At 49.6% G+C, this 26,697-nt stretch overlaps 1 protein-coding gene across 1 annotated transcript in view; it reads right to left on the minus strand.

Annotated features, from left to right (window-relative positions):
• Nucleotides 1-26,697, minus strand: part of LOC143009537 (ryanodine receptor 3) — a 73,910-nt gene that overhangs the window by 10,924 nt on the left and 36,289 nt on the right. Inside the window, exons 28-80 of the mRNA XM_076161540.1 lie at nt 25,798-25,945; nt 25,468-25,670; nt 25,200-25,374; nt 24,699-24,907; nt 24,375-24,574; nt 24,191-24,257; nt 23,942-24,102; nt 23,672-23,837; nt 23,190-23,276; nt 22,874-23,100; nt 21,973-22,780; nt 21,419-21,619; nt 20,361-20,463; nt 19,561-19,692; nt 16,210-16,483; nt 16,004-16,118; nt 15,434-15,566; nt 14,380-14,483; nt 14,141-14,276; nt 13,866-14,052; nt 13,686-13,794; nt 13,483-13,603; nt 12,691-12,860; nt 11,882-12,102; nt 11,625-11,715; nt 11,018-11,158; nt 10,347-10,510; nt 10,173-10,251; nt 9,995-10,084; nt 9,758-9,904; nt 9,539-9,601; nt 9,295-9,370; nt 9,072-9,195; nt 8,813-8,928; nt 8,657-8,724; nt 8,442-8,563; nt 8,284-8,333; nt 7,975-8,035; nt 7,048-7,286; nt 6,628-6,709; nt 6,397-6,527; nt 5,807-6,136; nt 5,471-5,711; nt 5,293-5,380; nt 5,121-5,213; nt 4,548-4,562; nt 3,687-3,857; nt 3,536-3,595; nt 3,313-3,447; nt 2,860-2,972; nt 2,040-2,133; nt 416-525; nt 80-131 (exon numbers count right to left, since the gene is read on the minus strand). Coding sequence (XP_076017655.1) covers nt 80-131; nt 416-525; nt 2,040-2,133; nt 2,860-2,972; nt 3,313-3,447; nt 3,536-3,595; nt 3,687-3,857; nt 4,548-4,562; nt 5,121-5,213; nt 5,293-5,380; nt 5,471-5,711; nt 5,807-6,136; nt 6,397-6,527; nt 6,628-6,709; nt 7,048-7,286; nt 7,975-8,035; nt 8,284-8,333; nt 8,442-8,563; nt 8,657-8,724; nt 8,813-8,928; nt 9,072-9,195; nt 9,295-9,370; nt 9,539-9,601; nt 9,758-9,904; nt 9,995-10,084; nt 10,173-10,251; nt 10,347-10,510; nt 11,018-11,158; nt 11,625-11,715; nt 11,882-12,102; nt 12,691-12,860; nt 13,483-13,603; nt 13,686-13,794; nt 13,866-14,052; nt 14,141-14,276; nt 14,380-14,483; nt 15,434-15,566; nt 16,004-16,118; nt 16,210-16,483; nt 19,561-19,692; nt 20,361-20,463; nt 21,419-21,619; nt 21,973-22,780; nt 22,874-23,100; nt 23,190-23,276; nt 23,672-23,837; nt 23,942-24,102; nt 24,191-24,257; nt 24,375-24,574; nt 24,699-24,907; nt 25,200-25,374; nt 25,468-25,670; nt 25,798-25,945 — 7,803 coding nt within the window. The remainder of the gene's footprint in view (nt 1-79; nt 132-415; nt 526-2,039; nt 2,134-2,859; nt 2,973-3,312; nt 3,448-3,535; nt 3,596-3,686; nt 3,858-4,547; nt 4,563-5,120; nt 5,214-5,292; nt 5,381-5,470; nt 5,712-5,806; nt 6,137-6,396; nt 6,528-6,627; nt 6,710-7,047; nt 7,287-7,974; nt 8,036-8,283; nt 8,334-8,441; nt 8,564-8,656; nt 8,725-8,812; nt 8,929-9,071; nt 9,196-9,294; nt 9,371-9,538; nt 9,602-9,757; nt 9,905-9,994; nt 10,085-10,172; nt 10,252-10,346; nt 10,511-11,017; nt 11,159-11,624; nt 11,716-11,881; nt 12,103-12,690; nt 12,861-13,482; nt 13,604-13,685; nt 13,795-13,865; nt 14,053-14,140; nt 14,277-14,379; nt 14,484-15,433; nt 15,567-16,003; nt 16,119-16,209; nt 16,484-19,560; nt 19,693-20,360; nt 20,464-21,418; nt 21,620-21,972; nt 22,781-22,873; nt 23,101-23,189; nt 23,277-23,671; nt 23,838-23,941; nt 24,103-24,190; nt 24,258-24,374; nt 24,575-24,698; nt 24,908-25,199; nt 25,375-25,467; nt 25,671-25,797; nt 25,946-26,697) is intronic.

Genomic DNA, 26,697 nt, shown 5'->3' on the forward strand with positions numbered 1-26,697 from the left:
AACGTAAAGCCTCCAACAGACAAACAGCTTTTACTCAACAATTAATTGCGATTTAGTTAAATTAGTCATTTGAATTCACCTTTGCCATCATTTCTGCATATGCGATATATAAGGGATCCTCTTCCAAAGAACTGTAGAGAAAAACAGAATCTAGAGGTTAAAGGTTATTAGAATATGAAGTTATATTTTCAGCCATTTACAAAACAATATGGCAGAGATTTAGCTTAATGCCACTCTGTGAGCCGAGAGGCCAAACTCCTCCTGCACAGATGGAGCTAAAGCCTACTGCTGCCAGGTGGCCAGGTGTAAGTGTGTGTGTGTGTGTGTGTGTGTGTGTGTGTGTGTGTGTGTGTGTGTGTGTGTGTGTGTGTGTGCGTGCGTGTGTGTGTGCGTGTGTGTGCGTGTGTGTGTTTACCTGCACTCAGTCAGAGCGTTGTGGCTGAAATGCAGAATGAGCTGGTGAAGAGGGTCTGGCTGCTTCCTGACCTCCTCCTCTTCCTCCTCCTCCACTTTGGGCTGCGTTCTCTGGATAAACCCACACACCACAGTGAGCAGTGAGTACGATGACGCCAGGGTGTGTGAGGAGATCCTTTACTTCACACACTGCAGCCACTTCAAAACAGGAAATCTGCACGCTAACACTTTTGTTTACGCTACATTTTGTGCCACTTACCTGAGGGGAGGCACGCCGTATCAGAGGGAGGAAGAGGAGATGTAACACTGAGGCCATGCAGACAATAAACCACAAGCACAAGCATGGACACGGTCACAGGCAGCGGCACACACACACACACACAGAGACGCACAGGCCTGATAGATAAAATGGTGGGAATTGTTGCTGTGAGCCCAGTGTGTGTCAGCGTGGCTTCAACTTTAAAATGGAGACCGATCATGACTGCAGACATGTTGGAAATATTCTCTGGACCTGACTTGGCACAATCAAAAGTCTGAACTCTGAGACTCTTTGAGATCCACACACTGTGTCTTGAGCCAATTCCACAGTGTGCAGTGACTCATCTCTTCCCAGATCCAGGCTCAGAACAGAAGCTTCCATGATTTGGATAAATTGACTGATTATTACTCCGGTGTCATAGATTAGTACTTGTTTTGACTCGGTGTGTCACCTGACTGTCACGACTTCAGAGTTACATTTCTGGATGAGTGTAGAATGTTAAATTGAGTAGGAAGTTCCAGTTCCAGCATGACAGCATGATCGCCTCCTATTTCAGAGCAAAAACTGGATTTCTGCCCTCTGCATTGATCTGATGGATTGAAAAATGTCAAATCTATCTGAAGAATCTTTAAAAAGTTACAAAGAAAGCAGGCATTGTTGATATTTGTCTGCTTTGGGAGCGGCACCACAGCGTTCATAAATGTGTTCAGCTGAAGCGTCATGACTGAAGTTTGACGAAGCACACGGCGATTCACCATGACATCGAAAAAAATGATGTCATGCTCGCCACAGATGGCACATAGACGAGCACCACGGATGACTGACTCCACTTCCACAATGGCTGACGACAAGGAGAGCGCCCCACCCCACCCCTACACATGGGTGCCTACAAGAAAGGGTGACAGGAGTTACTTACTGCAAGGTCCTGCACTAGCTTCTCCTCAAAAGAGTACTCCTCTGTCTCTATCCATATTCTCTGATAGGCCAGGAGGAAGAGGTTAATAGAGCGATGCCTGGGGGGGAGGGGGAGAGGAGATCAGCCTGGGTTAGAGAGGAGCAAAGCAGAGGAGGGGACAGAGAAGACCCTGGTGGAGACGTTCATACCAGTTAGTACAGGGTGCTGGCACATCCATCTGGTCACCTGGAAACACTCATTTCAATCAGTCAGACTAAGCTCATCTAAGTCAGAAACGTAAACGTATACATCAGCAAGCAAAGGTGTCACGGTTAGTTAGTTGGTCGTGAAATTCATAGCGTCGACCGTGCCTGTGGGAGAGGCGGGGGGGGGAGGGGGCTGCAGAGACATGGCGACATCAGGGGAACATCAGTGGAACATCAGGGCAACATCAGGGCAACGCTACGTTACCGTCAGCATGAGCAGCAGACAGTCAGAGTCTCTGTTCTCATGCATTAGCCAAATGTGCCGGTAGGAGTTCAGGTAGTAATTATTATTTTTGTGTCTGGTGTTGGGGGGAGATGAGGTACGATGCAGTGGGACGTTGAGAGGAGGAAGGTAAGTAAAGAGAGAAGAGAAGAAGAAGTGTTTAAACCTCAGCGTGGATCCACATCATCCTCACATCTAAACATTTAGCCCTCAAACAGAATCAGTTACACCACAAACAAAAGCAGCGTCTCTGTAAATACTGTGGGATAATTATGAGTCGTGCATGTGACAAATGAGTCACGCTGTCAGCCAGCCGGCATCCTCTGAGCCCATATTGAAGACGGCCACCCATAGGTGCGGCCTGGTAATTGTTTTCCTCCCCGCTGTAGCTCGCTGGCTGACTTCCTGTGATTGAGTTACAGAGCAGCAGGGCATGAAATTGCCAGTGTCCTTTTTTTTCTTTTCCTTAATAACAGCTAGGGGCCAGACATTTGTCCAACAGACCGGGCGCGGCTGTGCATTAATGCGGGGTCACAACCCCGGGAGAGGAGGAGTGGGCGGAGATTAACCACCGCAGCCGACGTGTTGCCGTGGAGCTTATGACGGCTGATGGAGGTGTGTGTGCTCGTGTCTAAGGTGAGGCATCATCCCAGACTCAAGATTATGAGGCTGTTAGCAAAGAGATGAGATTTCACACACACATCCCCAAAAATGAGGAGGAGCGTGTGTGTGTGTGTGTGTGTGTGTGTGTGTGTGTGTGTGTGTGTGTGTGTGTGTGTGTGTGTGTGACATCCAGTAATACCTCGGCAGGTTGTAGAGTGGAGCCATACGGAAGCAGGCGACCACTGCACGCTTCCTCTGCTTTGACAGCAGCTTCTGCCACACACACTTCTTGGACCTCAGTGGCTGCTCCACCTAATGGGAGGAGAGGAGAGGGAGTGTGTCACTGCGATAATGGGATTTTACAATATCACCATCTTATCACATTAATAACCACAGGCCTGTATTCTGGTCCTTCTGTAATGACTGAGCAGCGTAAACAACAGGGTGCAGTGACAAAGGAACCAGTTTGTTTTTGTTTCTCAGATGAGATCAAACTCCACGGTGTAATTTGCACGTCAGGGATTACTGGGGCTTGTGCTTCATCACCCACAGGTTCAGACGGAGTTTAACACTCAGAGCAAAGGAGAGTCCAAGCTATTTTTAATCACTAGACAGGAAGCGTTTCCGACCTTCACCAGCTCCTTTCTGTTACCTGCTCAAGGTTAAACACGGCGGCGGAGATCCTCTGGATGCGATCCACCACCTTCTCAGGGTCCGGAGGTCCCTCGCATCTCGTCACGATGTCCTTGTACAGGTTGAGCTGCCACCTCACTGCGGGGTCCTCTGACTGGGGGCGTGTGTTACAGGAAAGAGTGTCAACTACAGAGGAAGGGAGTGTGTGAGGTTTACACTCGGCTTTGATACAGACTGCTCACCTTTTCTCTGAGATGCAGGTTCTGCTGGATGTGGTCCTTCACCTCGTCATCTGTGTCTCTCTGTTGAACAAAGAGCAAAGTTCATGAATGCAAGATCAGATGTTTTTGTAGACGTTCTGCGGCCTCGTTCCATCTCGTGACGTCGCCTCACCATCAGGTATCGAGTCTTGGCGAGGGTGATGAGCTCCTGGTCCCCCGGCGTGCACATGTTGAGGCCGATGGGCAGCATCTTCTTCAGGGCCGCCACGATCAGCGACGTCTGGATGGAGTAAAACTCTCCGCGCCTCTTTTTGTGTTTCCTCTCCTGGTCTTGGCCTCCGGACTGAAAGCGCCGCGACATTTACAGTCAGTGGACACACAATGGAGCAGAACAAGGAGCAACAGCGACTTAAGAACAAACCTCAACTGCATCTTGTAAGCTGACGCCATAGTTTGAGAGGAACATTTGTTTGGGGCGTTTGTTTTTCAGCACTGGCAAAATCTGACCCAGCTTAATCTTTGCCACAGGTTTTATGCGTGAGCTAAAAAGCAGAAGCAGCACGTAAACTGCTTCTGTTAGAGCAGCAAAGATGTTACCAGTGAGGGAAAACTGTGCCGATCAAGCAGATTAAGACAAACTGAAGCGGCTGGCTTAATGAAAACACACATTTCAATAGTAAGACAGACACACACACACACACACACACAACTTTGCTGAACGACGACTACAACAAAACAGCTGGAGTTAACAAATCCACCACTGCACTGCACTGCAATCCATCAGATGCAAACACACGGCTGACATGTGGATCACGTTCCAGCCGTAAAGGCAATGAGGAAAGACCAAAATCTACCACGGCACGCACACGATGATGGAGGCCCAAAGGTGATCAGGTGACACAATATATATAACTGCACTCTATAGTCAATACAGCACGGCGGAGGCGCAGGCTATTGGCTTTGCTGCCTTGGCGACTGGAGCAAGAAGCCAATAAGCTGGCAGGTGAAATGCTCATGCACAGCGTCACTCTACCTTCTCCTTAAAGGACTGTGAGGGAGAGAGAGAGAGGGGGGGAGAGAGAGAGGGGGGAGGGAGGATAGGAGACAGGATGAGAGGACATTATAAAGGAGGCACGTTGTGTCCTCGCGTGCACTGGAATGAAAAGCATTTGTTTGTCTCACGGCGTCACGATCAAGACAAACAAAGACGGAACTATCAAAATATATATACGTATATTTTCTGACCCCTGACATGCTGGGAAGGGGTGGAGTGATGGAGGAGATGGAGGAGGAGGGGATCTGCTGTCTGAGGGAGGGATGATAGAATGTTTAGGTTTAATCACTGACAGCGATGGACGTGGACGTACACACACACACACACACACACTCATAAGTCAAAGACACTTGGTCCTGGTTATTACTGAGGTCTCTCGTCCCCTTGAAGACAAACATGTGAACAACCACACACACACACACGCGCAGACAACTTCATTAAACAGGATGTTCAACACGATGGGTCAAAGGGTTGATTTCAGTTCAAACTAAGAATTTCATTTCAAAGCTGTTGATTAAGAGAAGTGAAGCAGCGATGGGAGACAGATCCTACCTTAGACATCTTTGTTTTGCTGTCTCCGGTCAGGAAAGACAGGTTGTTGATTTCGTTCTGGACCACAAAGTTCTGCTCCTCCCTTTTGAAATTCTGCACAAAGACAGATGACAAGTGAAATTGCATTACTCCTCACCGTTCCTTTGTTCGTCAGAGAGATCAGAGTACTTACATGGGACTTGCACCAGAGGATGAATATCTCTGCGACCATTCTGAAGAGCTCGTTAGAGTCTGCGTCTGGTTCTTTGAGCCATCTGGATCTGCAGCAGAAGGACAGGAAGGATAAAACTCTACTTACTCTAAATCCTCCTTTAAAGATCTCCTCATTGTCCTCAAGTCGCCCAGCAAACCTGTTGTTGTCCACGTAGCGGATGAGCATGGGGTAGAAAGCGTACAGGTCCCTGCAGAGGACGGCAAACTCGTCCAAGATGAGCAGCTCGGCCTCCTGCGTGTCTCCCTTGCTGTCCGCCTTCAGCAGCTCCTCCTCGGACACCACCTTCACCGTCTTCTTCTTCAGCTTCTCCAGCGTCGGGAGGAAGTGGCTCTTGAGCAGGTCGGCTCGGGCCTTGCCGATGATGGGCTGCACGTACACTACAGGCAAACCGGCGAGGGCGTTATTATTGTTCCACATTTAAATGCTTTACACACGCAGCAAGTATGGTGAGTTAAAGCGACGGGCGCCTCACCTGCGATCCTCTTCATCCATGAGGCCTCGTCGATGCCAAGGTTGTTGTTGAGGATCTTGAGGATGTTGCCCAGGATGAGGCTGAGGTGCTCTGAGGTGACGGTGGTGCAGAACACACCGCTGCCCCCGCTGCTGGCCGTCACGTTCTCAGGCCCTCTCTCCCACCAGTAGGACAGGTAGTTGCACAGCATGGGCAGCACCACCTCGATAACGTGCGGCATCTCCGTGTAGCGTGCGCCTGACTCGGCCATGTCATTGATGTCCTTCACCAGGCCTTCCAAACGCGGCATCCCGGGACACATCTCTTCCACCGAGTCTGGTATGCCCAGAACTAAAAACGGCACAGTAACGGCAGACTTTGGATTTGTTGACACAAGATTCTTTCACACACATAGAGCTGGAGGAGGTGAAACATCACCACAGGGAAATCAGCCATTCCTCCCTCCGTAAGATACACACAACATGATGCACATCTTCAAATAACAAGACGCTAACAAGCTCATTATCCATCATGATTGCTGTTGATTTGCCTCTTTGGTCCAATCCCTCTAATGAGCTCGATTACATTCACAACAGACGTTAGTGACTTACTGGCTCGTTCGCGGGGGCTCTTGGTGTTGAAGATGGAGGAGGGGTTGTAGGTGTTGAGCAGTGGCTCCAGGAAGGCGACGGGAATGGCACCCGCCAACGTGGCCAGGCACTGTCCCAGAGCGGGAAGCTGTCTGTAGGACGCAGAGACACACAGAGACAAACAAATTGATGAAGATGGCAGCGTGTATCGTGATGCGCTCCTCAATGTGTGCAACAGTTAAACTGGGATACCTTTCCACGTAGATGTTTTTCCCAGTGCCCAGCGCGTAGAGGCTGGTCAGGATTCGATAGCAAGACACTTGAACATCATCCACTGGAACAGGGAGGTAAATTTGGTCAAATGTGTCTTGTTAAGCTCAACATCCTGAGACCCTGACATTTATTTTGGATGCATTTATAATTTAGGATATAACACATTGGTACCACTAGGGGGCAGCGAAAACTGTCCAGACCTGAGGACAACAATTTAAGTTGAGCACAATGTATACGTTGTAGAGAGGGAAAAATGTAATGTCCACATATGAGGACGCTGGGTCTTAGAATGTTAAGTATGAAATGTATGAACATTCGTTGACTTATAATTTATGGAGTTTTAAGAGACTTGATTTCAGTCCTTCAACAACTCATTAAAGCTTCTCTGTTGTGACTCACAGAGCAGGTCGACCCCAAAGTGATGCTGAGTGATGTGTTCAAACAGCGCGGTCAGGATGGGCAGCAGGGCGGCGGTGGTGTAGTTGATGTTCTGCGACACCCCCTTCATCTGCGAGCGCGAGTGCGTGAACTTCCCCAGCTTCAGGTTCTCGAAGGTCTTCTCCAGGTCCTCGGCGGCGTTCTCGAAGAACGTCCTCAGCCCCACCCTCACCTGCTCCGAGCCCGACTTCATCACCGTCCTAGAAAGTGATGAACGAGCCGAAACCAAATGAGGAGATGCCCAAGGTGACGCGCAAGGACGTGGCTGTTTGCACGCCGCTGCAATTCCTTCATTGTCACGGTGTGTCATGAAATATGAGACTTGACCTCACTTACACCCATACGTAAATGATTTATCTTCTGAATAAGATGAATGCTTACATACAATATGGACGCGTACAAATATGAAGCTGCTCGCCAAAATTACAGGATGCATTAATGTGATTAGTTTGCCTATTTTTAGCAAGACTTAAATCACAACACAACAGACACCAGGCAGCTGTTTGAGCCTCAGAACACGTGAGCTACGACAGTGTGTCGTCTGTACAAGCTCAGAAGCTCAGGAGTTCGGTTTTGCCTCTGTAATATCAGAGGAAGAAGCTTTTTGGTCTGTTTTTTATCCACGGCGACACACTAACACGCTGCTCAAGGACGTAAACGCCACAAACCAGACATCCAGACTCATTTGTTCCACTACAGAGGAAGAATATCGGCAGGCTGCAGACTACAGGCTGTCGTGAGGGAATCGTGATGAAATCTTTGCTTATTGATCCAGACTGGGACACACACATCCACTGACAGCTAATTTAGGCGAACACGCACACGCACAGATGGAGGAAGGTAATGTTGTGTGTCTTTGGACATGCGTCAAACCTGGCAAATACCAACCTTGTGTCCAGGGTGTGTGCCAAGATATGCAGACAGCTCACCATGGTGGTGGAATCGCTTCCTACGAGACATGACACACACACACACACACACACACACACACACACACACACACACACAGACACAATGTGACTGGAAACAAACACACCGCTGCCACTTTCATTGAGATTTTTTGAAATGGTTTCTCGGGTATAATTAAGCTATTTAGGAAGAGTTTAAATATTAAACCTAAAAGCGCACGCACACACACACACAAGCACAGACACACACACATACACACACACAGCTGTCCAGACATAATCGGCTTACCAAAGAGGGAAATCCTATGTCTGACAAGAGCTGCCAGTTTACAGAACAGACTGGAAGTGTGAAGGATTAGAAAAAGAGAGGAAATAAGAAGTTAAAGTGAGGAGAGGATGCTTGGTAGCTTCACACAGGTTATGGTGAACACTTGGACCTGCAGATACCTGGTGACCATCTCCTTCTCCTTGTTGGAGGAGTAGCCGCTGCTGCTCAGGTTCTTGTTGGGCGAGGAGAGGAAGTAGAGCGAGTGGTTCTTGAAGTACTGATCGATGAGCGGGAGGAGAACCTGAGGACGGACAGAGAGAGGAAACCTCACATCACATTCAACCTATTTATATATATATATATATATACATATTTGAATTTTTCAGATCTTTACTTTGGCAAAAAACTTGATTTCTTGCTCGTGAGGGGATCTGTCCGTCTTCCCGCTGGCAGCCATGGCCTCTGCACGGAGAACAAGCAAAGATGTATTATGAATGAACAAGACCTTTAACTCGCTCATTCAGTAAAGGCTTGTGTAACGTCTTCTTACCCAAGTGTGAGATGAACTCCTGGGCAGAGTCCACATACTTCAGCAGCTTCTTGAGGAACTTATAGGCAAACCTCTTCTCCATGGAGGACGAGTCCTGCTCCAAGTCCTTCAGGCCTCTGCAAGACAATCAGGTGAAGAAACTATGAAGTTCTCTTTAATGTTGAAATGAAACTTTCAAGTCTTTTCAAAGGTCAGAGAATCAAAGTCAAAGTGTGTGTGAGTGTGTGTTCATTATGATGTCATCATGCCGTATGTTGACCTTGTGATGCTGTAACTGTTGATCTGCAGGAAGCGGAAAAGGTCCTGTGCCTTCTCTCGATCTCGTGCCTTCTCCTTGGCCATCAGTGTGTCATAGGGCACCAGCAGGGGGTGTGTTCCTCCGCCTGGAACCACAAGCAACCGCAGCGTTCACACACACACACACACACACACACTTCCAGTAATAGAACACCAATCTTTAATATGCTTCATTTGCAAATCACCTCTGCTTCCAAGGTCACTCTTCTTCTTCTTGGCCCAGATGTTATGGTAATTCTCAGCCACCACCTCCACCATCCCCTTGGACCAAAGACAAAGGAGACACAGAGCACGTCTCAAATGATTTCCCACACACACGCCCCCATACGGCTGCATTAGCATTCAGAACTACGAGCTCTCTGTCTTGCACTTGTAGGTGGTTTTGATGTAAACCTGCTACAATAATAACAACAGTGTCGGGTCGCTCACCTGCAATTCTCGAGACAGAACCACGTTGCTCGTGTCTATCGGGCTCGGATTGAAGCCGTTTGCCTGGGAAAAGGGAGAGAAAAGGGCAATTTTGGCAGGAAAGTATCAGATTGACATGTTGGTCCCATTTATGTAACAAGGAGATTTATGAAAATACAGATTTAGAGTGATTCTGGGATAGCAACTTCACGAATAACAAAAGACTGAAATGTTTGCTACCTGCGTGCTCTGAAAGATCTTCCTCATTTTCTCGCTCTCCCTCTGTTGGGACATACTCTCTCCATCCTTGGTCCTGTCCACGCTCCAGCCCATGGCCAGCATGCTCTTCAGCGACTCTCTGATGGGCCACCTGTAAATCTCCTTCTCCTAAAGATCACACAGAGGCGAGACAGCGTCAGACCCAAAGGCCCCGTCGTCACCGGGCTGAACTCGTCCTCCTTCACAGATCTGCTCTACCTTCTCCGTCAGGCCTTTGTAGGTCCTGAGCTGAGGGTGAGTCTTGGCTTTCTCGTCCACGCAGTCGCCGTACTTCCATCCTAGCAACACCTGAGGCACAAGCAGCGGTGGGCGTGTGAGAGACAGGAAGCAATCTGCTCCTCAGCGACCCCCAAAATCAAGCATCTGAAAGTCTTACCTTCTCCGCTGACCACTTCTCATGGATGTGTTCGGCGTATTTGTTGGTTAAGTGCTCAAGCTTCTCCGGAAGCGACACACTGTGTAAAGAGAGAGTTCAACACCGCACTTAAAACACACTATCATAACTAATCAGTCATAGTGGTGGAACATTATATATCTCAGTGACACCTACTTAGCTGTATTGATGGGTTTGGGGTCAAAGTTCCCTTGAGCGTCCACGGAAACGGGCTTTTCCATGGCGGTGCTGATGGACGCGTCAATGTAGTCTGGGGGCAAAGCTCCGGCGATGGCGCTGAGGCAAGGCATGGCCATCTTGAAGAGCTCCGCGTCGTATTTCTGCGAGAGAGAGAGAGAGAGAGAGAGAGAGAGAGGGAGAGAGAGGTCATCCTCAGAAGTGACTGTGAGGGTCAGCAGGAGACGTTAATGAATGAATGAATTCCCTAAAAGCAAAGGAACCTGCACACAGATCGATGCCTGCTGTCTACATATTGACATTCTGTGTCCGGCCCTTAACTTCCTTTCATGAGAGAGATGTGCTGAGTACAAACATCTGCATCGCCAAATAGACTCAGAAATGAATAAATCATCCACATCTGCACGCGTGTTAATGAGAGCTAAGATGAATCGGGAGGCGTTTATTTAACTGCATTTACACCGAGAGCGTCGAAGATAAATGCAGTTGGAAAATCTGCAAATAAGTCTGCAGAGGATCGTTATTAAAATACTGCCGAGGTCAGCATGTTGGGAGCATATGTAAAGTGTTTCTGCATATCTGTATACTGAACATCCACGCTGTCGGCACGGCGACCGGAGGCGTGAACAAGCAAACGTCTCGCATCTCACCCTCTGGGATAAAGAATCAAACACTCCCCAGAAGATCTTCTTGGTGAGGAGCAGCTCCTCCTCTGACGCCGTGCCGTAGCTGCCCCAGCCCGACGGCAGGCAGTAGAACTTCCAGTTCTGCTCATAGTGGTTCGTCAGCAGCTGCAGAACACACACAAATATAAATACATGAAACATACTGATGAAATGCAAACGAGCGTCACATTCTGTTTTCGTCTCCATCGATGCTCTCTGGTGGCCAGATGGAGGCAGTAGAGCAGCGGAGGCAACACATTTATAATCACACAGTCCAGTACTTTCTGTCGTGTCCTGTTGTGTTTTCTACGGTCGCTGCTTGGCGATTAACAGTAGAGATGTGGCAGAAGTGTGTATGTGTGTGTGTGTGAGTGTTTGTGTAGGAGAGGAGAGGAAAGGAAAGGAGGGAAAGAGTCAAAAGAGATGAATAGAAGTAATATTCAAAGCACATCCGGCTGGAGGAGGCTGGGGTGAGACATTGGCACGACACACACTAAGCTGACAATCTAATAAATTGAGGCGCTGAGGTGCAAATAGGCGGAGAAACCCGAAAGAGAAGAAGAAGAGAAAAGCCAAAGGAAAAGTTTCCCACCCTGAGAGGCATTTTGCAGTAGTCAGTCAGCAAGGGCACATCAAAGACGAGGCGGCGCAGGAGCTGCTGCAGCATGGAGGGACGGAGGTACCTGCAGAATAATGAGACAGATAAGAGCGCTGGCTGACCTGCGGCGCCTTCGCCCAACGGCCGCATCACACAGATGCGATTCGGCTCAGAGACTCGGCTAAGGTATTTGAGGGAGAGGAGAAGCGTCAGAAATGGTTGCCAAGTTTCCGCTTCCTGGGCTCACTTACTTGCAGACGGACAGCAGGCACTCCTCGATGGCGTCCCGCTGCGCCTTAGTGAGCGAGCGGCCCTTGGACAGGCGGTAGACGGTGTGCAGGGTGGAGTCGATGAGAGCGGCGTAGTGCTCCGTGCCGGCGAAGAGCGGCGAGCAGCGGGTGAGGAGCGGCAGGATGGCCGAGCCGATGTAGCGGTTCATGGCCAGGGCCGTCTCCGTGGTGCACAGAACCTCCTGTATGAGGCGGAGAGAGAGAAAGGTCAAAGGTCACGTGACCAAGGGACGTCTCGTTTCCTCATTTATTGATAAAAGCGTCATCGACTTCCTTTCTTAGCAGCTGCCAAATTAACACTGCAGACAGCCTGAGGGACCCCCAGAGGAAAGAGTGGAACACACACACACACACACCAGCAGGAGTGTTCTCCATGCTGTCTGGGGGGAATCACTGAAGGTTAACACACAGACACACACACACACACACACACACACACACACACACACACACACACACACAAAGGAATCCAGCTCGCACAACAGCTGACTTGACTTCACAACAGACCAGGTGCTGAGCCGAGTGTGTGGCTGAGCTCTAAATAAGCGTTTAAACACACTTTGATCCGTGTTAGTGGAGTTTTTAACACAGAAGCTTTTTGCTCTGTGAGCTTGGAACAATCCTGAGGCCTGACACACAAACATTCATCATCTACAGAGTAAAGTCAACCCCAGTTTGTTGTTTCAATGGAGAGCTTCTCGTTTTATATTTCAAAAGGTTGATAAATGTTTAATCGAAGGTGTAAATCGTCTCCACACGCGTGTTCTTACCGTGTCCAGAGAGGTGGCCGCCCTCAGGTCAGGGAGGAAGCCCACTTCCAGCAGGTGGAGGAGAAAGCTCTGATCCTCGATGCCATACACCCGGTCCAGGAACAGCACCATGGGCGCCTTGTGGTCCGGGCAGAAGCTGGCTGACATGTCGGGCTCCGTCATCGTGCCATCTGAGACACGACGAGAGAGAGAGAGAGAGAGAGAGAAGACGGCCACACGGGGACGCTGAATAACAATCACATCTTCTTTTTCATCATGTATTGAACACTATGATCCACACACACATCTGGGAACAGCCCACACACACACACACATATAATGACAAGTCTTTTCTGATTAGGAGCCTCGTGTGTTTTCATTAGGCAGCATGCAGCATCAGGAGGAGAGCTTTCTGGAGGGGCCACAGCTCGCTGAGTTTCCTCTTGGCCCGCTGACAGCAAGTGTGCGTGTGTGTGTTTGGGTGTGTGTGTGTGTGTGTGTGTGTGTGCGTGTGCGTGTGTGTGTATGGGTGTGTGTGTGGCAGTAGGCAGTGCTCACAGCAGCAAATTTAAGAGGCCAGCCTTGCCATGCTTATGCAGATCAATCAATACAGCAAGACAGGCCTGTATAGAAATGATGGGGCTTAGGCAGAGCTGAGGGAGTTTGCAGTAAAAGGCGCTGTGCTGATTAAAAAGGAACAAGCGGCGAAACTGAATCAATGGCCGCCCGCCTCGCGCTGAATATTCAACGTGTCCTAAGTGTGACGAGACGCCTGCGGGATGTGACACAGTGACCACCGGCCGGACCGGGTACCTTTGTTGGTGATGGGCATTTTGAGCGGAATGCTGATGATCCCAACCAGGTCCTCAGTCGGCACCAGGGAGCGCAGGATGGCACGGATACGCAGAGCTTCACCTTTACCTTTGTTGATCAGCTGATGAAGATAAAAGGATGTGAAAAGCTGGAAAATGAAGAAGGATAAAAAAGGAATCATTTGGTATTTTCGTCAAACATACATGCATCTCCGGGGCGCAGCGTCCCAACAGGTCAATGAGAGCAGAGTAGAAGGACATGATGGCGTTGCCCATGTGGACCACCTCCTCTTCATCATCACCATCACCAGACCTAGCAGCAGGAATAGAAACAGCATTTAGAGTGGAAACAGACAAGCTGATCTCCGTCCCTTCATCGCTTACATGTCTGAGCTGATGCCGTGGACAGACCCGGGCAGGTCCAAAGCGGGGGTCTCGGCGATCTTGATGGCCTCCTTCATGGCAGCCAGCAGGCCGTTCCCTCCCTCTCCCCTCAGAGCTGGGCCGAAACACTCGGGGCGGCGGATCAGGAGCTTGACCACAACGCTGGAGTTCTCCTCCACACTCTCGCCTGGAAGACATTCACAAACACATCAGGTGGACAGATACACACACAGAATGTGATCTAAAGAGAGTCGAGGCGGTGACAGCACTCGTACCGTTAACAAAGACGGCAAAGCGCAGGAAGGAGAGGTAACGCTCTCCCTCTATGGGGTTCCAGCCGACGTCTGGGTAACCTTTAGCCAGCAGCATGGGACAACTCTGGAGACCGCAGCCTGCCAGGTAGGTGACCACCTGTACGTGTACACACAACGATGTCATCTGATGCCTTTGAACTGAGGGGATGAATGATAATGACACCTGAAGCTCACATGTCAGCCTGAGGACTAACTCCTACCTTGTCCAGGTCCGGCTCCTCCAGAGCCAGAGCCAGCCCATTGTTGTCCATCACTGAAGACGCAGCCACATCCAGAGGAGTGGAGCCCCTCATGGCTGGAGAAGCTGCCCCACACACACACGCACACACACACAGACACATAGACAGACACATACACACACAAACACACACAAACACACACACGCACACATCATGTCATCTGTTCTCATGTTACATATATATGCTTGAGCCTGCGTTCATACATAGCAAACACTCGATGGGCGATTCAGTTAATCTGCTGCATTCCAGCGTGCAGTGCAGGAATCTGCAGCAAACAGCAGGGGGCAGTGTTTCACCTACTGTACAGCTCATCTGGTAACAGCTGGCTGACATGACTGTTACGAAAGGAAAGTTTCCTTTACCGCTCTGCACTTGGCCCTGCAGCTCCTATCAGGCTGCAGGGCTTCGGGTTTGTGTGAGACACTCTGTTTAAATTAATGATCTGAAATTTAACATCACCTGTAAATACACAACTGTAAATGCTGGGTGTTAATTTGTGTGTGTTTGTGTGTGTGTTTTCCCTTGAATTTCTTTATCTAGCTTACACTGAGGTAGATCACATTCTTTGATGAGCAGTGTGTGAAGCGTGCATGCATGAGTTCACGCTTGGTTGCGTGTGTGTGTCTGTTGCATGTGTGTATCCAGGGGAAACAGCCCCAGCGGGACGCTCATGGAAACTGTTGGCCTTGGCCTCTTCTAACAGAAACAGCAGATGAGTCACTGCTTATGCTGATACATTCCCATCACGGAGAGATTTGCACTCTCACACACACACACACACACACCTCCTCTAAGGTGCAAAGCTAATATATGTGGGATCAGAGCTGCAGAGCCCTGTAATACCGATAGTGGGCACAGGCTGTACAACCTCCATATTAATGAGGGCAGAGTCAGTCTCCTTCCCTGAGCCAGCTGTAGTTACAGGTGTTATCAGGCTCTGTCTGTCCTTCTTCAGGGCACAGCCACCGACACCAACAAAGCACAAAGAAAGCCCAAGCTGACTGACTGCACTCACCCAGACCCACGCTGCTGTTCTCCAGCAGGTAGCTCAGGTGGTCGAACATGGCCTTCTGGTTCTGACGGCTGATCCGGCAGAAGTAGCACAGGAAGCGACAGCAGCTGGCCACCATCTTGGGGAAGGCAATTTCCTGTTAGGAGGCACACACACACACACACACACACACAAAGACATCATTCCAATGTAACAGTGTGTGCTGTGTTTGAAGAGGATCCTGGTTTATTCGCTGTAACGACTTCTTCTGTGCTGTTTTGCTATGAATTCCCCTGCATGTCTCCTTTTCCTAATTAAAGTCTACAAAGCCTGACACCTTCACACACTGCCAGCAGCCCTCTGCCCTCTCCACCCTGCATCCCCAAACTCGGAAGTTTCTGTCAGCCGGAGGGAGAAATTCCGCCCACTTCATTAATGTACACACTCACACACACTTACACACACGATGACAAAACTTTTTTCAAAAGCGCAACATCATTTCCAGGACAGCAGGACCCTGAAATCTGTGGGCGGCAATTAAGTTGGAGCCTCTTTACCCCCAGCAGGTGATTCGTGTGGTAGAACATCACAAACCTGGGATTTGTCTCCACCTAGCACGTTGACCATGACCTCCATGACGGTCTCATGCATGCCCAGGATCCTCATCAGGTTGGGGTGCTGGTAAAACACCTTGTTATTCATGATGTCGCTTAATAAGACAGAAAACAGAACCAATCACTTTCAAACACTCAGGATAGAAGCGGATGAAGACGTTGTTCTTCTCAGGGAACTCGCCCTACCCGAGCCCGTCGATCATGAGCTTCTCCTCCTCCTTCCCCATGCGGACGGACAGCAGGGACCTGATCTGGCCCAGAGACGCCAGGAGGTTGATGGTGTCCTGGACGGAGGCGGCGCTGATGGTGTAGGTCTTCCTCATGGCCCTCAGCAGCTCCCCGATGCTGTCGTACTGCCTCCTCAGCAGGCTGAACATCTTACGGACCAGCTGCGGGTCCTGGATGTGGCACTCCTGAGCCCAGCTGACCATCGTCTGAGAGATGAGTTCCTTCAGATTGGCTGCAAGGAATCAGATATGGGAGACGGGAATTTATACCAGAAGGAGAAGAATATGTCTTATTCAGAATGTTTGGGCTTCTGAGGGACCTGAGGAACCTTTGATTATTTGATTATAGGAGGACGTCGGTGATGTTAAGTTCACCTCTTTATTAGATGCCGCCGTCATGCATAATGCAGCAGCAGTTCATCTCCAAAGGTCATTTATTTTCAGCAGATGAATTTGGGCGAAGGGCCAATCAGCTCGCACTTTGCCCTCCTCTCACAGATAATGAAGATCATCCTATAAACTATGGTGCTTTTTGTAATTTAAGAGACATCCAGAGGAAAATGATAGTGTGTGTAACTGAGGGATTACAAGTTTAATACAGGTAGAAACGAGTGTGTTCAAATTGAAATACAGGTCGGTGTAATTTTCCGTCGCAAATCAGCTCTGATTGCCTGAGAATCACTGACAATGAACCTCATATCATCGTGCTTTAAGAGGAAAATCTGACCTTCTTCTATTAACTGAGGTCACACACGCGCTCAAACACAACAAGATCTATGAGGCTGATGTTTATAGACGTGGAGTCGACAGGGCGGGACAGAGAGTCGCCGCAATCCTGAACCGGATTTATGATGCAAATAGGAGCTTAAGAAGAGAATAACCAAGATTCCCCGTTTCACACAATCTTGCTCTATCGCATGTGTGTGTGTACGAGCCGGTAATGTTGTCATCCAGGCTGCGCTCACGTTGCTTTGACTTGAACGTTTTCAATGGAGCGTAAAAAGGAAGTGGTGTTATGTAAAAGAGAGGAGACAGGAAGTATTAATAGCACTGTACAAGATTCTGCCTCTGTGGTTAAAGTGAGGCGTTTGTTTGGACAGCTGGTATGTGGGTTACCCTTAAGGCTTCATTAAAGCCAGATCAATAGGACCTTCGCTGTGTGTGTGTGGGCGTGTGTGTGTATGCATATTCTTGCGCGGCCTAATAGCACGAAGAAGACACGAGGGAGACGAAAAGGCGACTCAGATCCATGGAGGACGGGACCGTTTATGCACAATTGATTTCTCTGTTGCATTGCAATTAGATGATTGTGTTTTTAAGGCCCTGTGTGTGTGTTTGGCTGATTGGATCTGCTGGGGTTCTAAAGAGGATCTGACACCATGTTGTCAATCATGTTAGTGTGTGTGTATGTGTGTGTGTGTGGGGCAGGGAGCCGGGTAGAATGTCACCGTCAGCGTTAAGCAATCATTCCACTGAGACGTGTATGGGTGCCAAGGAGACAGACAGAAGAAGAAGAGGAGCAGTTTGCTCCAGAACCAGAAGCAACATTCCTCCATAACACACACACACACACACTTTGTCTGTTTGGTTCTTGATTATTACCCTCCAGCACTTTCCTCACCCAAACAAACAAATCTGACCTGTCTGTAGCGAGCTCACACACACTCTTTACACTCTCGTACACACACACCGGGATGTTACAGCAGAAGCGTTCACCACTGGAGCAAAGCTATCTCTCCTCTCTCTGTCCTTTTACCGTCTCGGTTAAAGGTTACGGAAAGGAGAAGCACTAAATATGTCATCACCATCATCATCATCATCATTTTCTTCTTCACTCAGGCCCCCTTTGATGCCCCCGGGTGAAGCCAGGAGCTAGCATCACAAAGCAAAGAGATGAAACAGTGAATTTCTAAAAGGTCGCCTAACTATTACTTGAAACCCTCTTTGAATAAATTCACAGGCACACACACACACACAGACACACACACACACACACACACACTGCAGTAGAAATCTTAGGTCATTTGCTGACTCAGGCACCTCCTATTGCACCAAGGCAGAAGGTGAAGGAGGGACAAGAGAACAGTTTGTAGCTGTTGGACAAAAGTAGAAAACACACTGCGACCCGTTCGACCCCGCTGATGTATTTGAGAGAACAGACAGTATTTACTGATATTCACTCATGAATACGAAACACCGGGCGTATTAAACATCACAACATTTCCCCTCTGCTGGTCTCTGACGCCTCCAGCTGCAACACAGAGACGCTGTTGAACTGCAGCTGCCGCCACAAACCGGCGTCCCAATCAATCAACCCTCACACACACACACACACAAACACACACCAACCCTCGGAGTCTTTTGGGGGAGATATACACGCTCTTCTATTTTCAACGGCGTTGCTGGGAGATCAATGCGGTTGGTCTTGCGCCGCGCTGCATCACGGTCAAACCAAACCGTGAATCCCCGACGGGCAGATTGACTTTCAGCGTCCGGCAGTCAGCAAAACATATTTACCCGTCTGCCTTCTTCTTATCAATACAAGCTTTTTAAGAACGCATCAGGATGGATGAGACATGCCTGTGTGCGTGTGTGTGTGACGAGAGAGATTTTCCTGGAGTAATAAAACCGCTGGTAGGCATTAGTCAGCTTGTATCTAGGCAGTTAAGGGCAGATACGCCTTGTTTTATTACAAGAAAGGGGCTCCTTCTCCTGACAGGTTATATATTATAAAGAGGAAAGCTGCTGCTGTTAATGGAGATAACCTGTTCTCCATTTACACATCTGTGGCACCGCAGGTATTACACGGCGTTATGACTGCGTGTATGTGCTGCACGTATCAGGTGAAGGATTGGGTTTGATCACCCTCGCCCCTCCCGCCGTCTCTCCCCTCTGTGGCTTTAATGGAAGACGCTCTTCACACTGCAGCCCTCCTCACCCACCTGCTCTGGATTAGCATAATGAAATTGAAAAGGAATCGAAATGGGGAATAAGCGACGCGCGGCTGACGGCTCGGGGTCACATGACGCCGGCGGGGGGGGGGCAAATGGAGACACGGCACGGCGGTGATGCAGCCAGAGCATCGCTGGGTAAGGAACGCTGCAGCTGCTGCTACTTCAAGTGCACCAGTCATGCTTAAGTGGGCTTCAGGAGGCTGTTTGACCTTTTGCACTCGGCGGTAAGAAGGTTATCAAGTCAAAATTATGCATTCTGCCCCCAGCGTGTTGTTATATGAAAGGTTATGATGTAAGACTCTTTATGGATGCCGGTGTGAGATAGAGATGGATGGATTTGATCTTTGCATCCTCACATGGTGCCGCTTGCTCCTTCTCCGTGGGCTCCTCCGCTTTCTGAGCCTGGCCTTTTATCCTGTTCACCAGCATAAGGAGGCGGCCTTTGATGGATGTATCTTGCGTTTCTTCTTCGTGCTCCATAGGGATTCCTGCGGGATAGCAAAAGGACAGAAAACATATACAGCCGGCACAAAAACAACATGAGGAGGGACTTCATGTGTGTGTGTGTGTGTGTGTGTGTGTGTGTGTGTGTGTGTGTGCATCACGCCATCTATCTCCTCTGTGCGCAGGGATGCAATGACAGGTTGGCATGTAGGCAGCCATTAGGTCGGTTATAGCTCGGGGGGGATGGGGAGGGGGGAGGTGGTTGAGCGATTCAATTATTTATCAAAACATCCAGATGTCAGAGCAATTGGAGAGGCACTGAACTATTCCTCCTCTGCTGACAGGCTGAGAGGGAAACAGAGCGGTTGGGACTGACTCATCAGCAGCTGGAGGAGATGGGGCACGGGGAGGGATGGGGGGGGAGGTGGGGGTCTTTAAAAGCTTTGTTTTGGTTTCATCCTCCCTCTTTGCTGTTGCCGTTTCTGTCCGCCGCCTCCCTCTGTCAGAACGTCAGACACCTGCGGCAACAAACTTTTAAAGATCGATGAGCGATACCAAATGCAGCGTTATACCGGATACTCTAAAGTCTACATCTGTGTGAGTAACACCTGATGGAAGAGCCCACAGAGGAGATCACAGAGAATGTCATAGAGGAGATCATAGAGGAGATCTTAGAGGAGGTCACAGAGGTCTGGGAGGGTTCCAGTCTCACCACAGTGGAGCTGCATTTCACTGTGAAAGCCATAGAGTTCCTCCTGGATGCCTGTTGGACACGGGCAGTCCTCGCCCGTACTGAAGGTTAGCAGCATGTTGATCTGAAATGCAAGCACACACACGCACACACACTTAACCTTCAATTTCGAAAAAGCCATTTCAACATCATGGGATCTCATTGTGCACAGAAAATGGAACTAAATTCTCTCCAGGCTTTCATAGAACTACAGCACAACAGCGAGACATTAATATAAGCGTGTAGGGAGATGAACTCCAGCTGTGACCCTGAGGGAAGAAGTGTGTGTGTGTGTGTGTGTGTGCGTGCGTGCGTGTGTGTGCATGCGTGTGCGTGTGCGTGTGTGTGTGCACGCACGTACATTTGAATGTGCACTGTCACTGCAGCAATGACATTACAGACAGGAAGGACAAATTAACACCGTCCCGTCTAATCATTTCTGCGGGCAAAGTACAAGCAGTTCTTTGTCAGTTCATGGACAAAATGCGTCAAAGGACGTCAACGACACCAAGGGGTGAACCTGTCATGGTTACAGTGATGTTACCATTACTCACACACACATACACTAACACACACAGACACACACACAGACACACACACACACACACACACACAAAGAAACAGCTTCTCCGCTCGCCTTTCTAAAGAGAGAGGAAAGGCTGTGCAAGTGTCTCCTGAGAGTGAAATAATATCACCCAGAACACCCAGACACAAGTGTGAATATACAACAAATGAAATATGAAGAATACATATGGCAGCACAAACAGGCTGCCAAGAGAGAGAGGGAGCAAGAGAGAGAGAGAGAGAGAGAGAGAGAGAGAGAGAGAGAGAGAGAGAGAGAGAGAGAGAGAGAGAGCTGGCATCTCTGTTTGATGTGAATTCACAATTCCAGACATATGGAGGTCCAGCAGTCTTGGCGGTTGGCAGTGATGCAGGGTTATCTGAGGTCATCCACACAATAGAGACGGCGTCATAAACAGCATCGACGCCCAGAAATATAAACAATAGAATTAACGCTGAGAGTGTTACAGTCCTTATACCTGTTCTTGAGGAGGTGAGCGAAACTCTTTGGTCTTCTTGGCGGTCACGGCGGCGGACATGTTGAGCGCCAGCATCAGCTCGTTGTAACGGAACTTCTGGTTGTACTGCAGCTTAGACACAAAGTTGTCGGAGAAGGACACGATGGCTTCAATGCGGTGCTTCAGCTCGCAGTCGCAGAAGTAGTGAAGCAGCTCGCACATCTGGACAGAGGAGAAGAGAAGGAGAACAAACGCTTGAATTTCTATTTGGCACCTTGACGCGGCTGTAAACGTGAAAACAAAGACAGACCGCCATGCCGTCACATTATCGCACACGGAGCCATTATAGGTTCATAGTGAGGCGGCGCCATTTCATGTTTGACCGCCTTCTGAATGGCTCTATAACACTGAGGCTGATATGGAGCATGTGATTGAGAGCACAGCTGTGTTTAGTCTGTGAGGCACCACTTGTATTGATGGAGATGTTCATTGATTTTACATGTTTTGGCAATTTACCTTGAATGGTTTACATTCCACACAAATATGATCCATAATCTGTCTGAGGTGGTTATTACCTGTCGCTTGACAGGCTCAGGCAGCCTCTTCTCCAGCAGCCCTTTCATTGGCTGTTTGGCCTCCTTGGCCGCCTCCTCCTCCCCGGCCTCCACTGCCTTCTCCTCGGCCCCGGTCAGACCTTCTTTCTCCGTGGCCCCCGTCGCTCCGTCCTCGTACATCTCTCTGAACACATTGGGGTCGATGAGCATTAAGATTTTATACACGTCCTCGCTCCCCAGCACGCCCATGGTTAGCAAAGTGCTGATGAGCTTCAAGATCGGCACAAACTGGTACTCCACACCGCCCCCTACTGGATCCCGGATGTGATGGCCGCCACCTTGAACAGCCTCTGCCAGCATCGAGATCGCTTTCTCCTTCAACGCGTCCAGGGGCACTTGTGGGCTGAACAGATGTTGCTCCCGTTTGGTGCTGATAAAACAGGGCGGGGCAAAGTTGAGGCGGGGCTTGAGTGAGGTGCTAAGCCCCACCCCTGGCGGGAGGTGCTTTTTGGAAGCATCGGAAAAGAGGCGAATGGAGCGCGTTTCAGCGGTGACCGGGATGATGAATTCATCCTTCATCATGAGTCGCGCCTCTTTGGCCGTCTCCAGGTGGATGCTGATCAGGACGTTGTAGAAGCCTTCACGCAGCATGCCAGACAGGTACTGGTTGTCGATGGTGTATAAGAGCTGTGATTGGTCCAGGTGGCTGCAGAGGGCGTGGGCCACACGGGTGTTGCCTAAAGCGCAGAGGGCGCAATAGAGCTTCAAGGTGTGATAGTGGAACATCCTCATGTCCTCCTGCTCAGACAGCTCCATGATGTCTACACACCTGTGGGAGAGAGGGGAGTGGTTGAGCTGCTTCAGCCTATTAGCAATGGTTACCATGAATGAAATCACAGCATGTCTGAGCCATAGTTTGTACCTGTTCTCCTCAGGTATGTGCACAGCCAACATCTGCAGGGGCTCCACACACTGTACCACCCAGCCGTGTCTCTCACTGACCCTGGTCGTCTCCACCTTGAGGAAGATGTTTGGCATGCGGCTCCACAGCACTGCGCTGATGGTCTGGACATCCAGACGAGGTGGACACTGGGGGACGGGGTTCTTATGCTCGCTCTTGAAGACGGCGGACGAGAGAGGCATGGCGTTCTGGACAGAGATCAATGCAGGGTGGATCAATATATGGATTTTAGACGTCATGATTAGAGCTTAGTTACATTGAAATGAGTGAACTGTACCTTTATTTTAGCCAACTCAAACTGAAAGAGGTTTGGACTGGTGGGTAGCACAAAAACAGCAGGAAAGAGTTTAGTGTTGGGTTCCACCTAGGCAGAGAAAAGAGCGACAAGTTGAAAGAGGATGAGGAAGCCACACACACACACACACACACACACACACACACACACACACACACACACACGTCCAAAAACTTGAGCAGCAGTGACAAGAGAGAGCAAGTTGCAGAAAGCAGCTTAACGATTCATCACGGAACTCTGTTCGCTGTGTTGTCTGTGCGTGTGTGTGCGCGTGTGTGTGTGGGCGCGTGACAAGAGTGTGTTGCATTTTTCCAGAGTGTCGCCTGGCAGGATGACTCAGACTTTGGTGAAGCCTCAATGTGTTTCAGCAAGAAGATTATAGCAGTTGAATGGTTTTACAGAGTACATCTGAATAGGCAGATCGTGCTCAGTGTGACTCAGTGGGTCTTGAATCATCTCAGTACCTGGTAGGAGGTGGATATCTCCTTGCCATTGACGGTGAAGGTCACCAGGCCGGTAGACAGGTCGATGAGACACCCGATCTCCAGGTCCACGTTGCTGCGGCTGGAGGAGTGGGCGGCGTTGGTCACGTCTCCTCCCCACACCATGTAGCAGTTACTCCTCTTCACACTGTCAAAGGCCACATCATCAATCATTCATGTGGATTTTGTCCAGAAGCCAAACGTGTAATGAAATTTCTATCAGAGCACGAGAAGAAGAACGCTCTCTCTCACGTCTCGTGGACTCTGCCTCGCTCGTCGCCCAGGGTAACGGTCACTGTTCGGTTCTTGCTAAGGTTGAAGTTGTTGCTGTAGTAGTGGTAGTCGGGGGTGACCCAGCCCACCCACACACAGGCAGGGTCCTGACCAGCGAAGACCCTCACACAGTGGTAATACTGAAACCACACGTACAGGACAAGACTTAGCCAGTACAGTAAACACTGAAGGGTTCGTACTGAAGAAGGTTTGTGCATCCTCTCGTACCGTTGTGATGCTGGTGTAGTCCACTCGTCTGCTTTCCTCACTGTGCTTCACAGACCTCAGTGGATATCTACAGAGTCACACATTACATCATACACCATATTTAAGTAATTGACAGATATTGGTGTAAAGCCAAGCTTGGATACGTGATACTGTTAAGTTAGGTAGCGGTGCCTTGTGTCCTCACCTGTACTTGACTTTCAGACACTCGTCCTCGTGCACTCCGTTCATGTCTACAACAGGACAGGACTTGAAGAAGGAATGGAACTCCACAGGCATGCTGAGTCGGCAAAACATCATGTCAGCACTACTGCTCTGGGTGCCGTACGTCTTGTGCGTGACTTTGAGACACGGGGGGCTGTCAACGGTCCCGTCAATCCTGGTCACCTGAGGAGACGGGGGGAGAGGGGGAGGGGGAGGAAGTCGATGTTTTCATCATCTGAAGAGCTTTTTCATGTCGTCAAAAGCTTGAGTGTTGCTTTACTGCGCGTGAAGCTGCTTTGGTTCTTACCGCGATGTGGTTGTGGTCCTTGGGCACGTTGACAAAGGTGGGCAGACGCTTGCTGAACCACATGGTGACCTCCCGGTTCATGTTGACGGCGAAGGGTTCAAACCCTTCCTGGAGGCCGCACATGGTGTAGTACTTGAAGGTGCTGGCGTCTTTCCCCAGATTCATGCGTCCCACCTGGGCCAGACCCAGACTGCACACGGGAATGAAGCCTGGAGGAAGGACAGTCGGAACACAGGCTCGAGGAGAGGAACACACACGCAGCAGGAGGCCAGGAAAAATCAATCCAGCTTTGGCTAAGAGGCTATTTACAAGTGTCACATTAAATAAGCCTGATTTCATTACACGAGGGGGGCAGTTATTCTTCATTTATATCCCCAGCATGGTCGCTCCAGGCATCACTCCCTGCCCTGCATGCTAAGTCTTTATCAAATTAGTATATCCAGCAGGTAAGGACACACACACATACACACACACATACACTCACACACGGGCCTCACTCACCGTCCTCCGTTTCAAAGTCAGTGAAGCAGAGTTCAGATCCCTTGGTGGTGATCAGGATCTCCCCATTAAGGGTGAAGATCATGGACTTGTCCTCCATGTTGATCATGCAGCCAACCACGTCGCCCGCATGCCAGCACCGCCCGAACAAACGGCTGCCCATGTTGAGACAGTGGCCCTGTAACACATCAACACGGACACACTCACATATACGTTGGACATTCTGATTGGATATCAGGCGATCAGTTGGTTTGATCCGTTGAGATCTTACCCGGTATCCGTCGAAGACAAACGCGAGCTCATCTGTGCCGAGCTCCACATCTGGCTTACACCCGGGTCTGGCCCAGCCCACTCTCATGTCTCCGCCCGTCACCGCCTCAAACTCAACGTACCACTTCCCAGTCTTCACGGCGTACGTCCTCTCCACGCGGAAGAAGCGGATCTTGTCGATGCTCGGCCGCTCCACCACCTGGCCTGCTGGTGTGAGAGACAAAAGGGACTTAATCACTAAACAGCGCACGTTGGAACCCATTTGTCCCGTTCATAATCCCTCCACCAGCATTTCCACGTGAACTGAAAGGTGGTGGACATTAAAACTCACCTCCTTCCTGATCTGAGGGCTCGATGTTGTATCCGTAGCCAATCAGAGTGCGTATGGCCTCCCTCAGGCTGTCCCTGTTGGACTTCTTGGTGCGCTCGTCCAGCAGAGTGTAAGGAACCAGGCGGGGGTTACGCTTGCTCTTCAGATCCTGTGGAGGACAGAACGTAAAGGCCAGATTGAGGAAAAACATTATGAAATACTCAGCTCATGATCCTCCTCACTGAAGCTCTTTCACGAGGGAGCAGCTCTATCGTGCAGCTGTGGTGTTTCGTAACCGCTGAGCTGTCAGTCACAGTAATTGAGAAGTTAATTGGCTGTGTATTGCCATTGGGGCTTCTGCTTCCTCCATCCTCCCTGTGTCACGTCCCCCCATAGCGCTGGTCCCACTGGGGGGGCTTGGCACTGACATGAAAGCATCATATTACTGCGACTTAAGCTGATTTGTGCGGCGTGGTGTGAAATCTTGCGTTGGTGTGAAATCTTGCGTTGGTTATCTCCTTCCCTGGCTGTTTGTTTGTGTGTTTGGTCTGACATTAGTGAGGCTTTAATTAAAAATCCTCCAAAGCCCCCCCGATCATTTCCTGTCACATCATCACACTGCTGAGTGTGACCTGTGATCTGTGAGGCTGCGAGGCGACACCAGACAAACATTTACTGCCTTGTTTACTCGCCAACCTTCACTCGTGTCATTTAGAAGATTAACAATACCATGGTTCCACTCGGGCTCACGGATGTATGAGCTAAACAGCCCAAAATTGATGAGTCATCACTCACTTCAGGTTGACAGAATGACAGAAGAATTGTTCCGTCATTGGCATTAACGTCAAAGATTCATCATTTCTCCGTGTAAAGCCCGGTGTAAACGTAGACATTTAGATATGAATACTTTATTTTTACTGA

The sequence above is a fragment of the Genypterus blacodes genome, unplaced genomic scaffold, assembly GCF_046128005.1.
Source record: "Genypterus blacodes isolate CSIRO-AG114 ecotype Tasmania unplaced genomic scaffold, CSIRO-AGI_Gbla_v1 ptg000112l_1, whole genome shotgun sequence".
NCBI classification, from domain to species: Eukaryota; Metazoa; Chordata; class Actinopteri; order Ophidiiformes; family Ophidiidae; genus Genypterus; species Genypterus blacodes.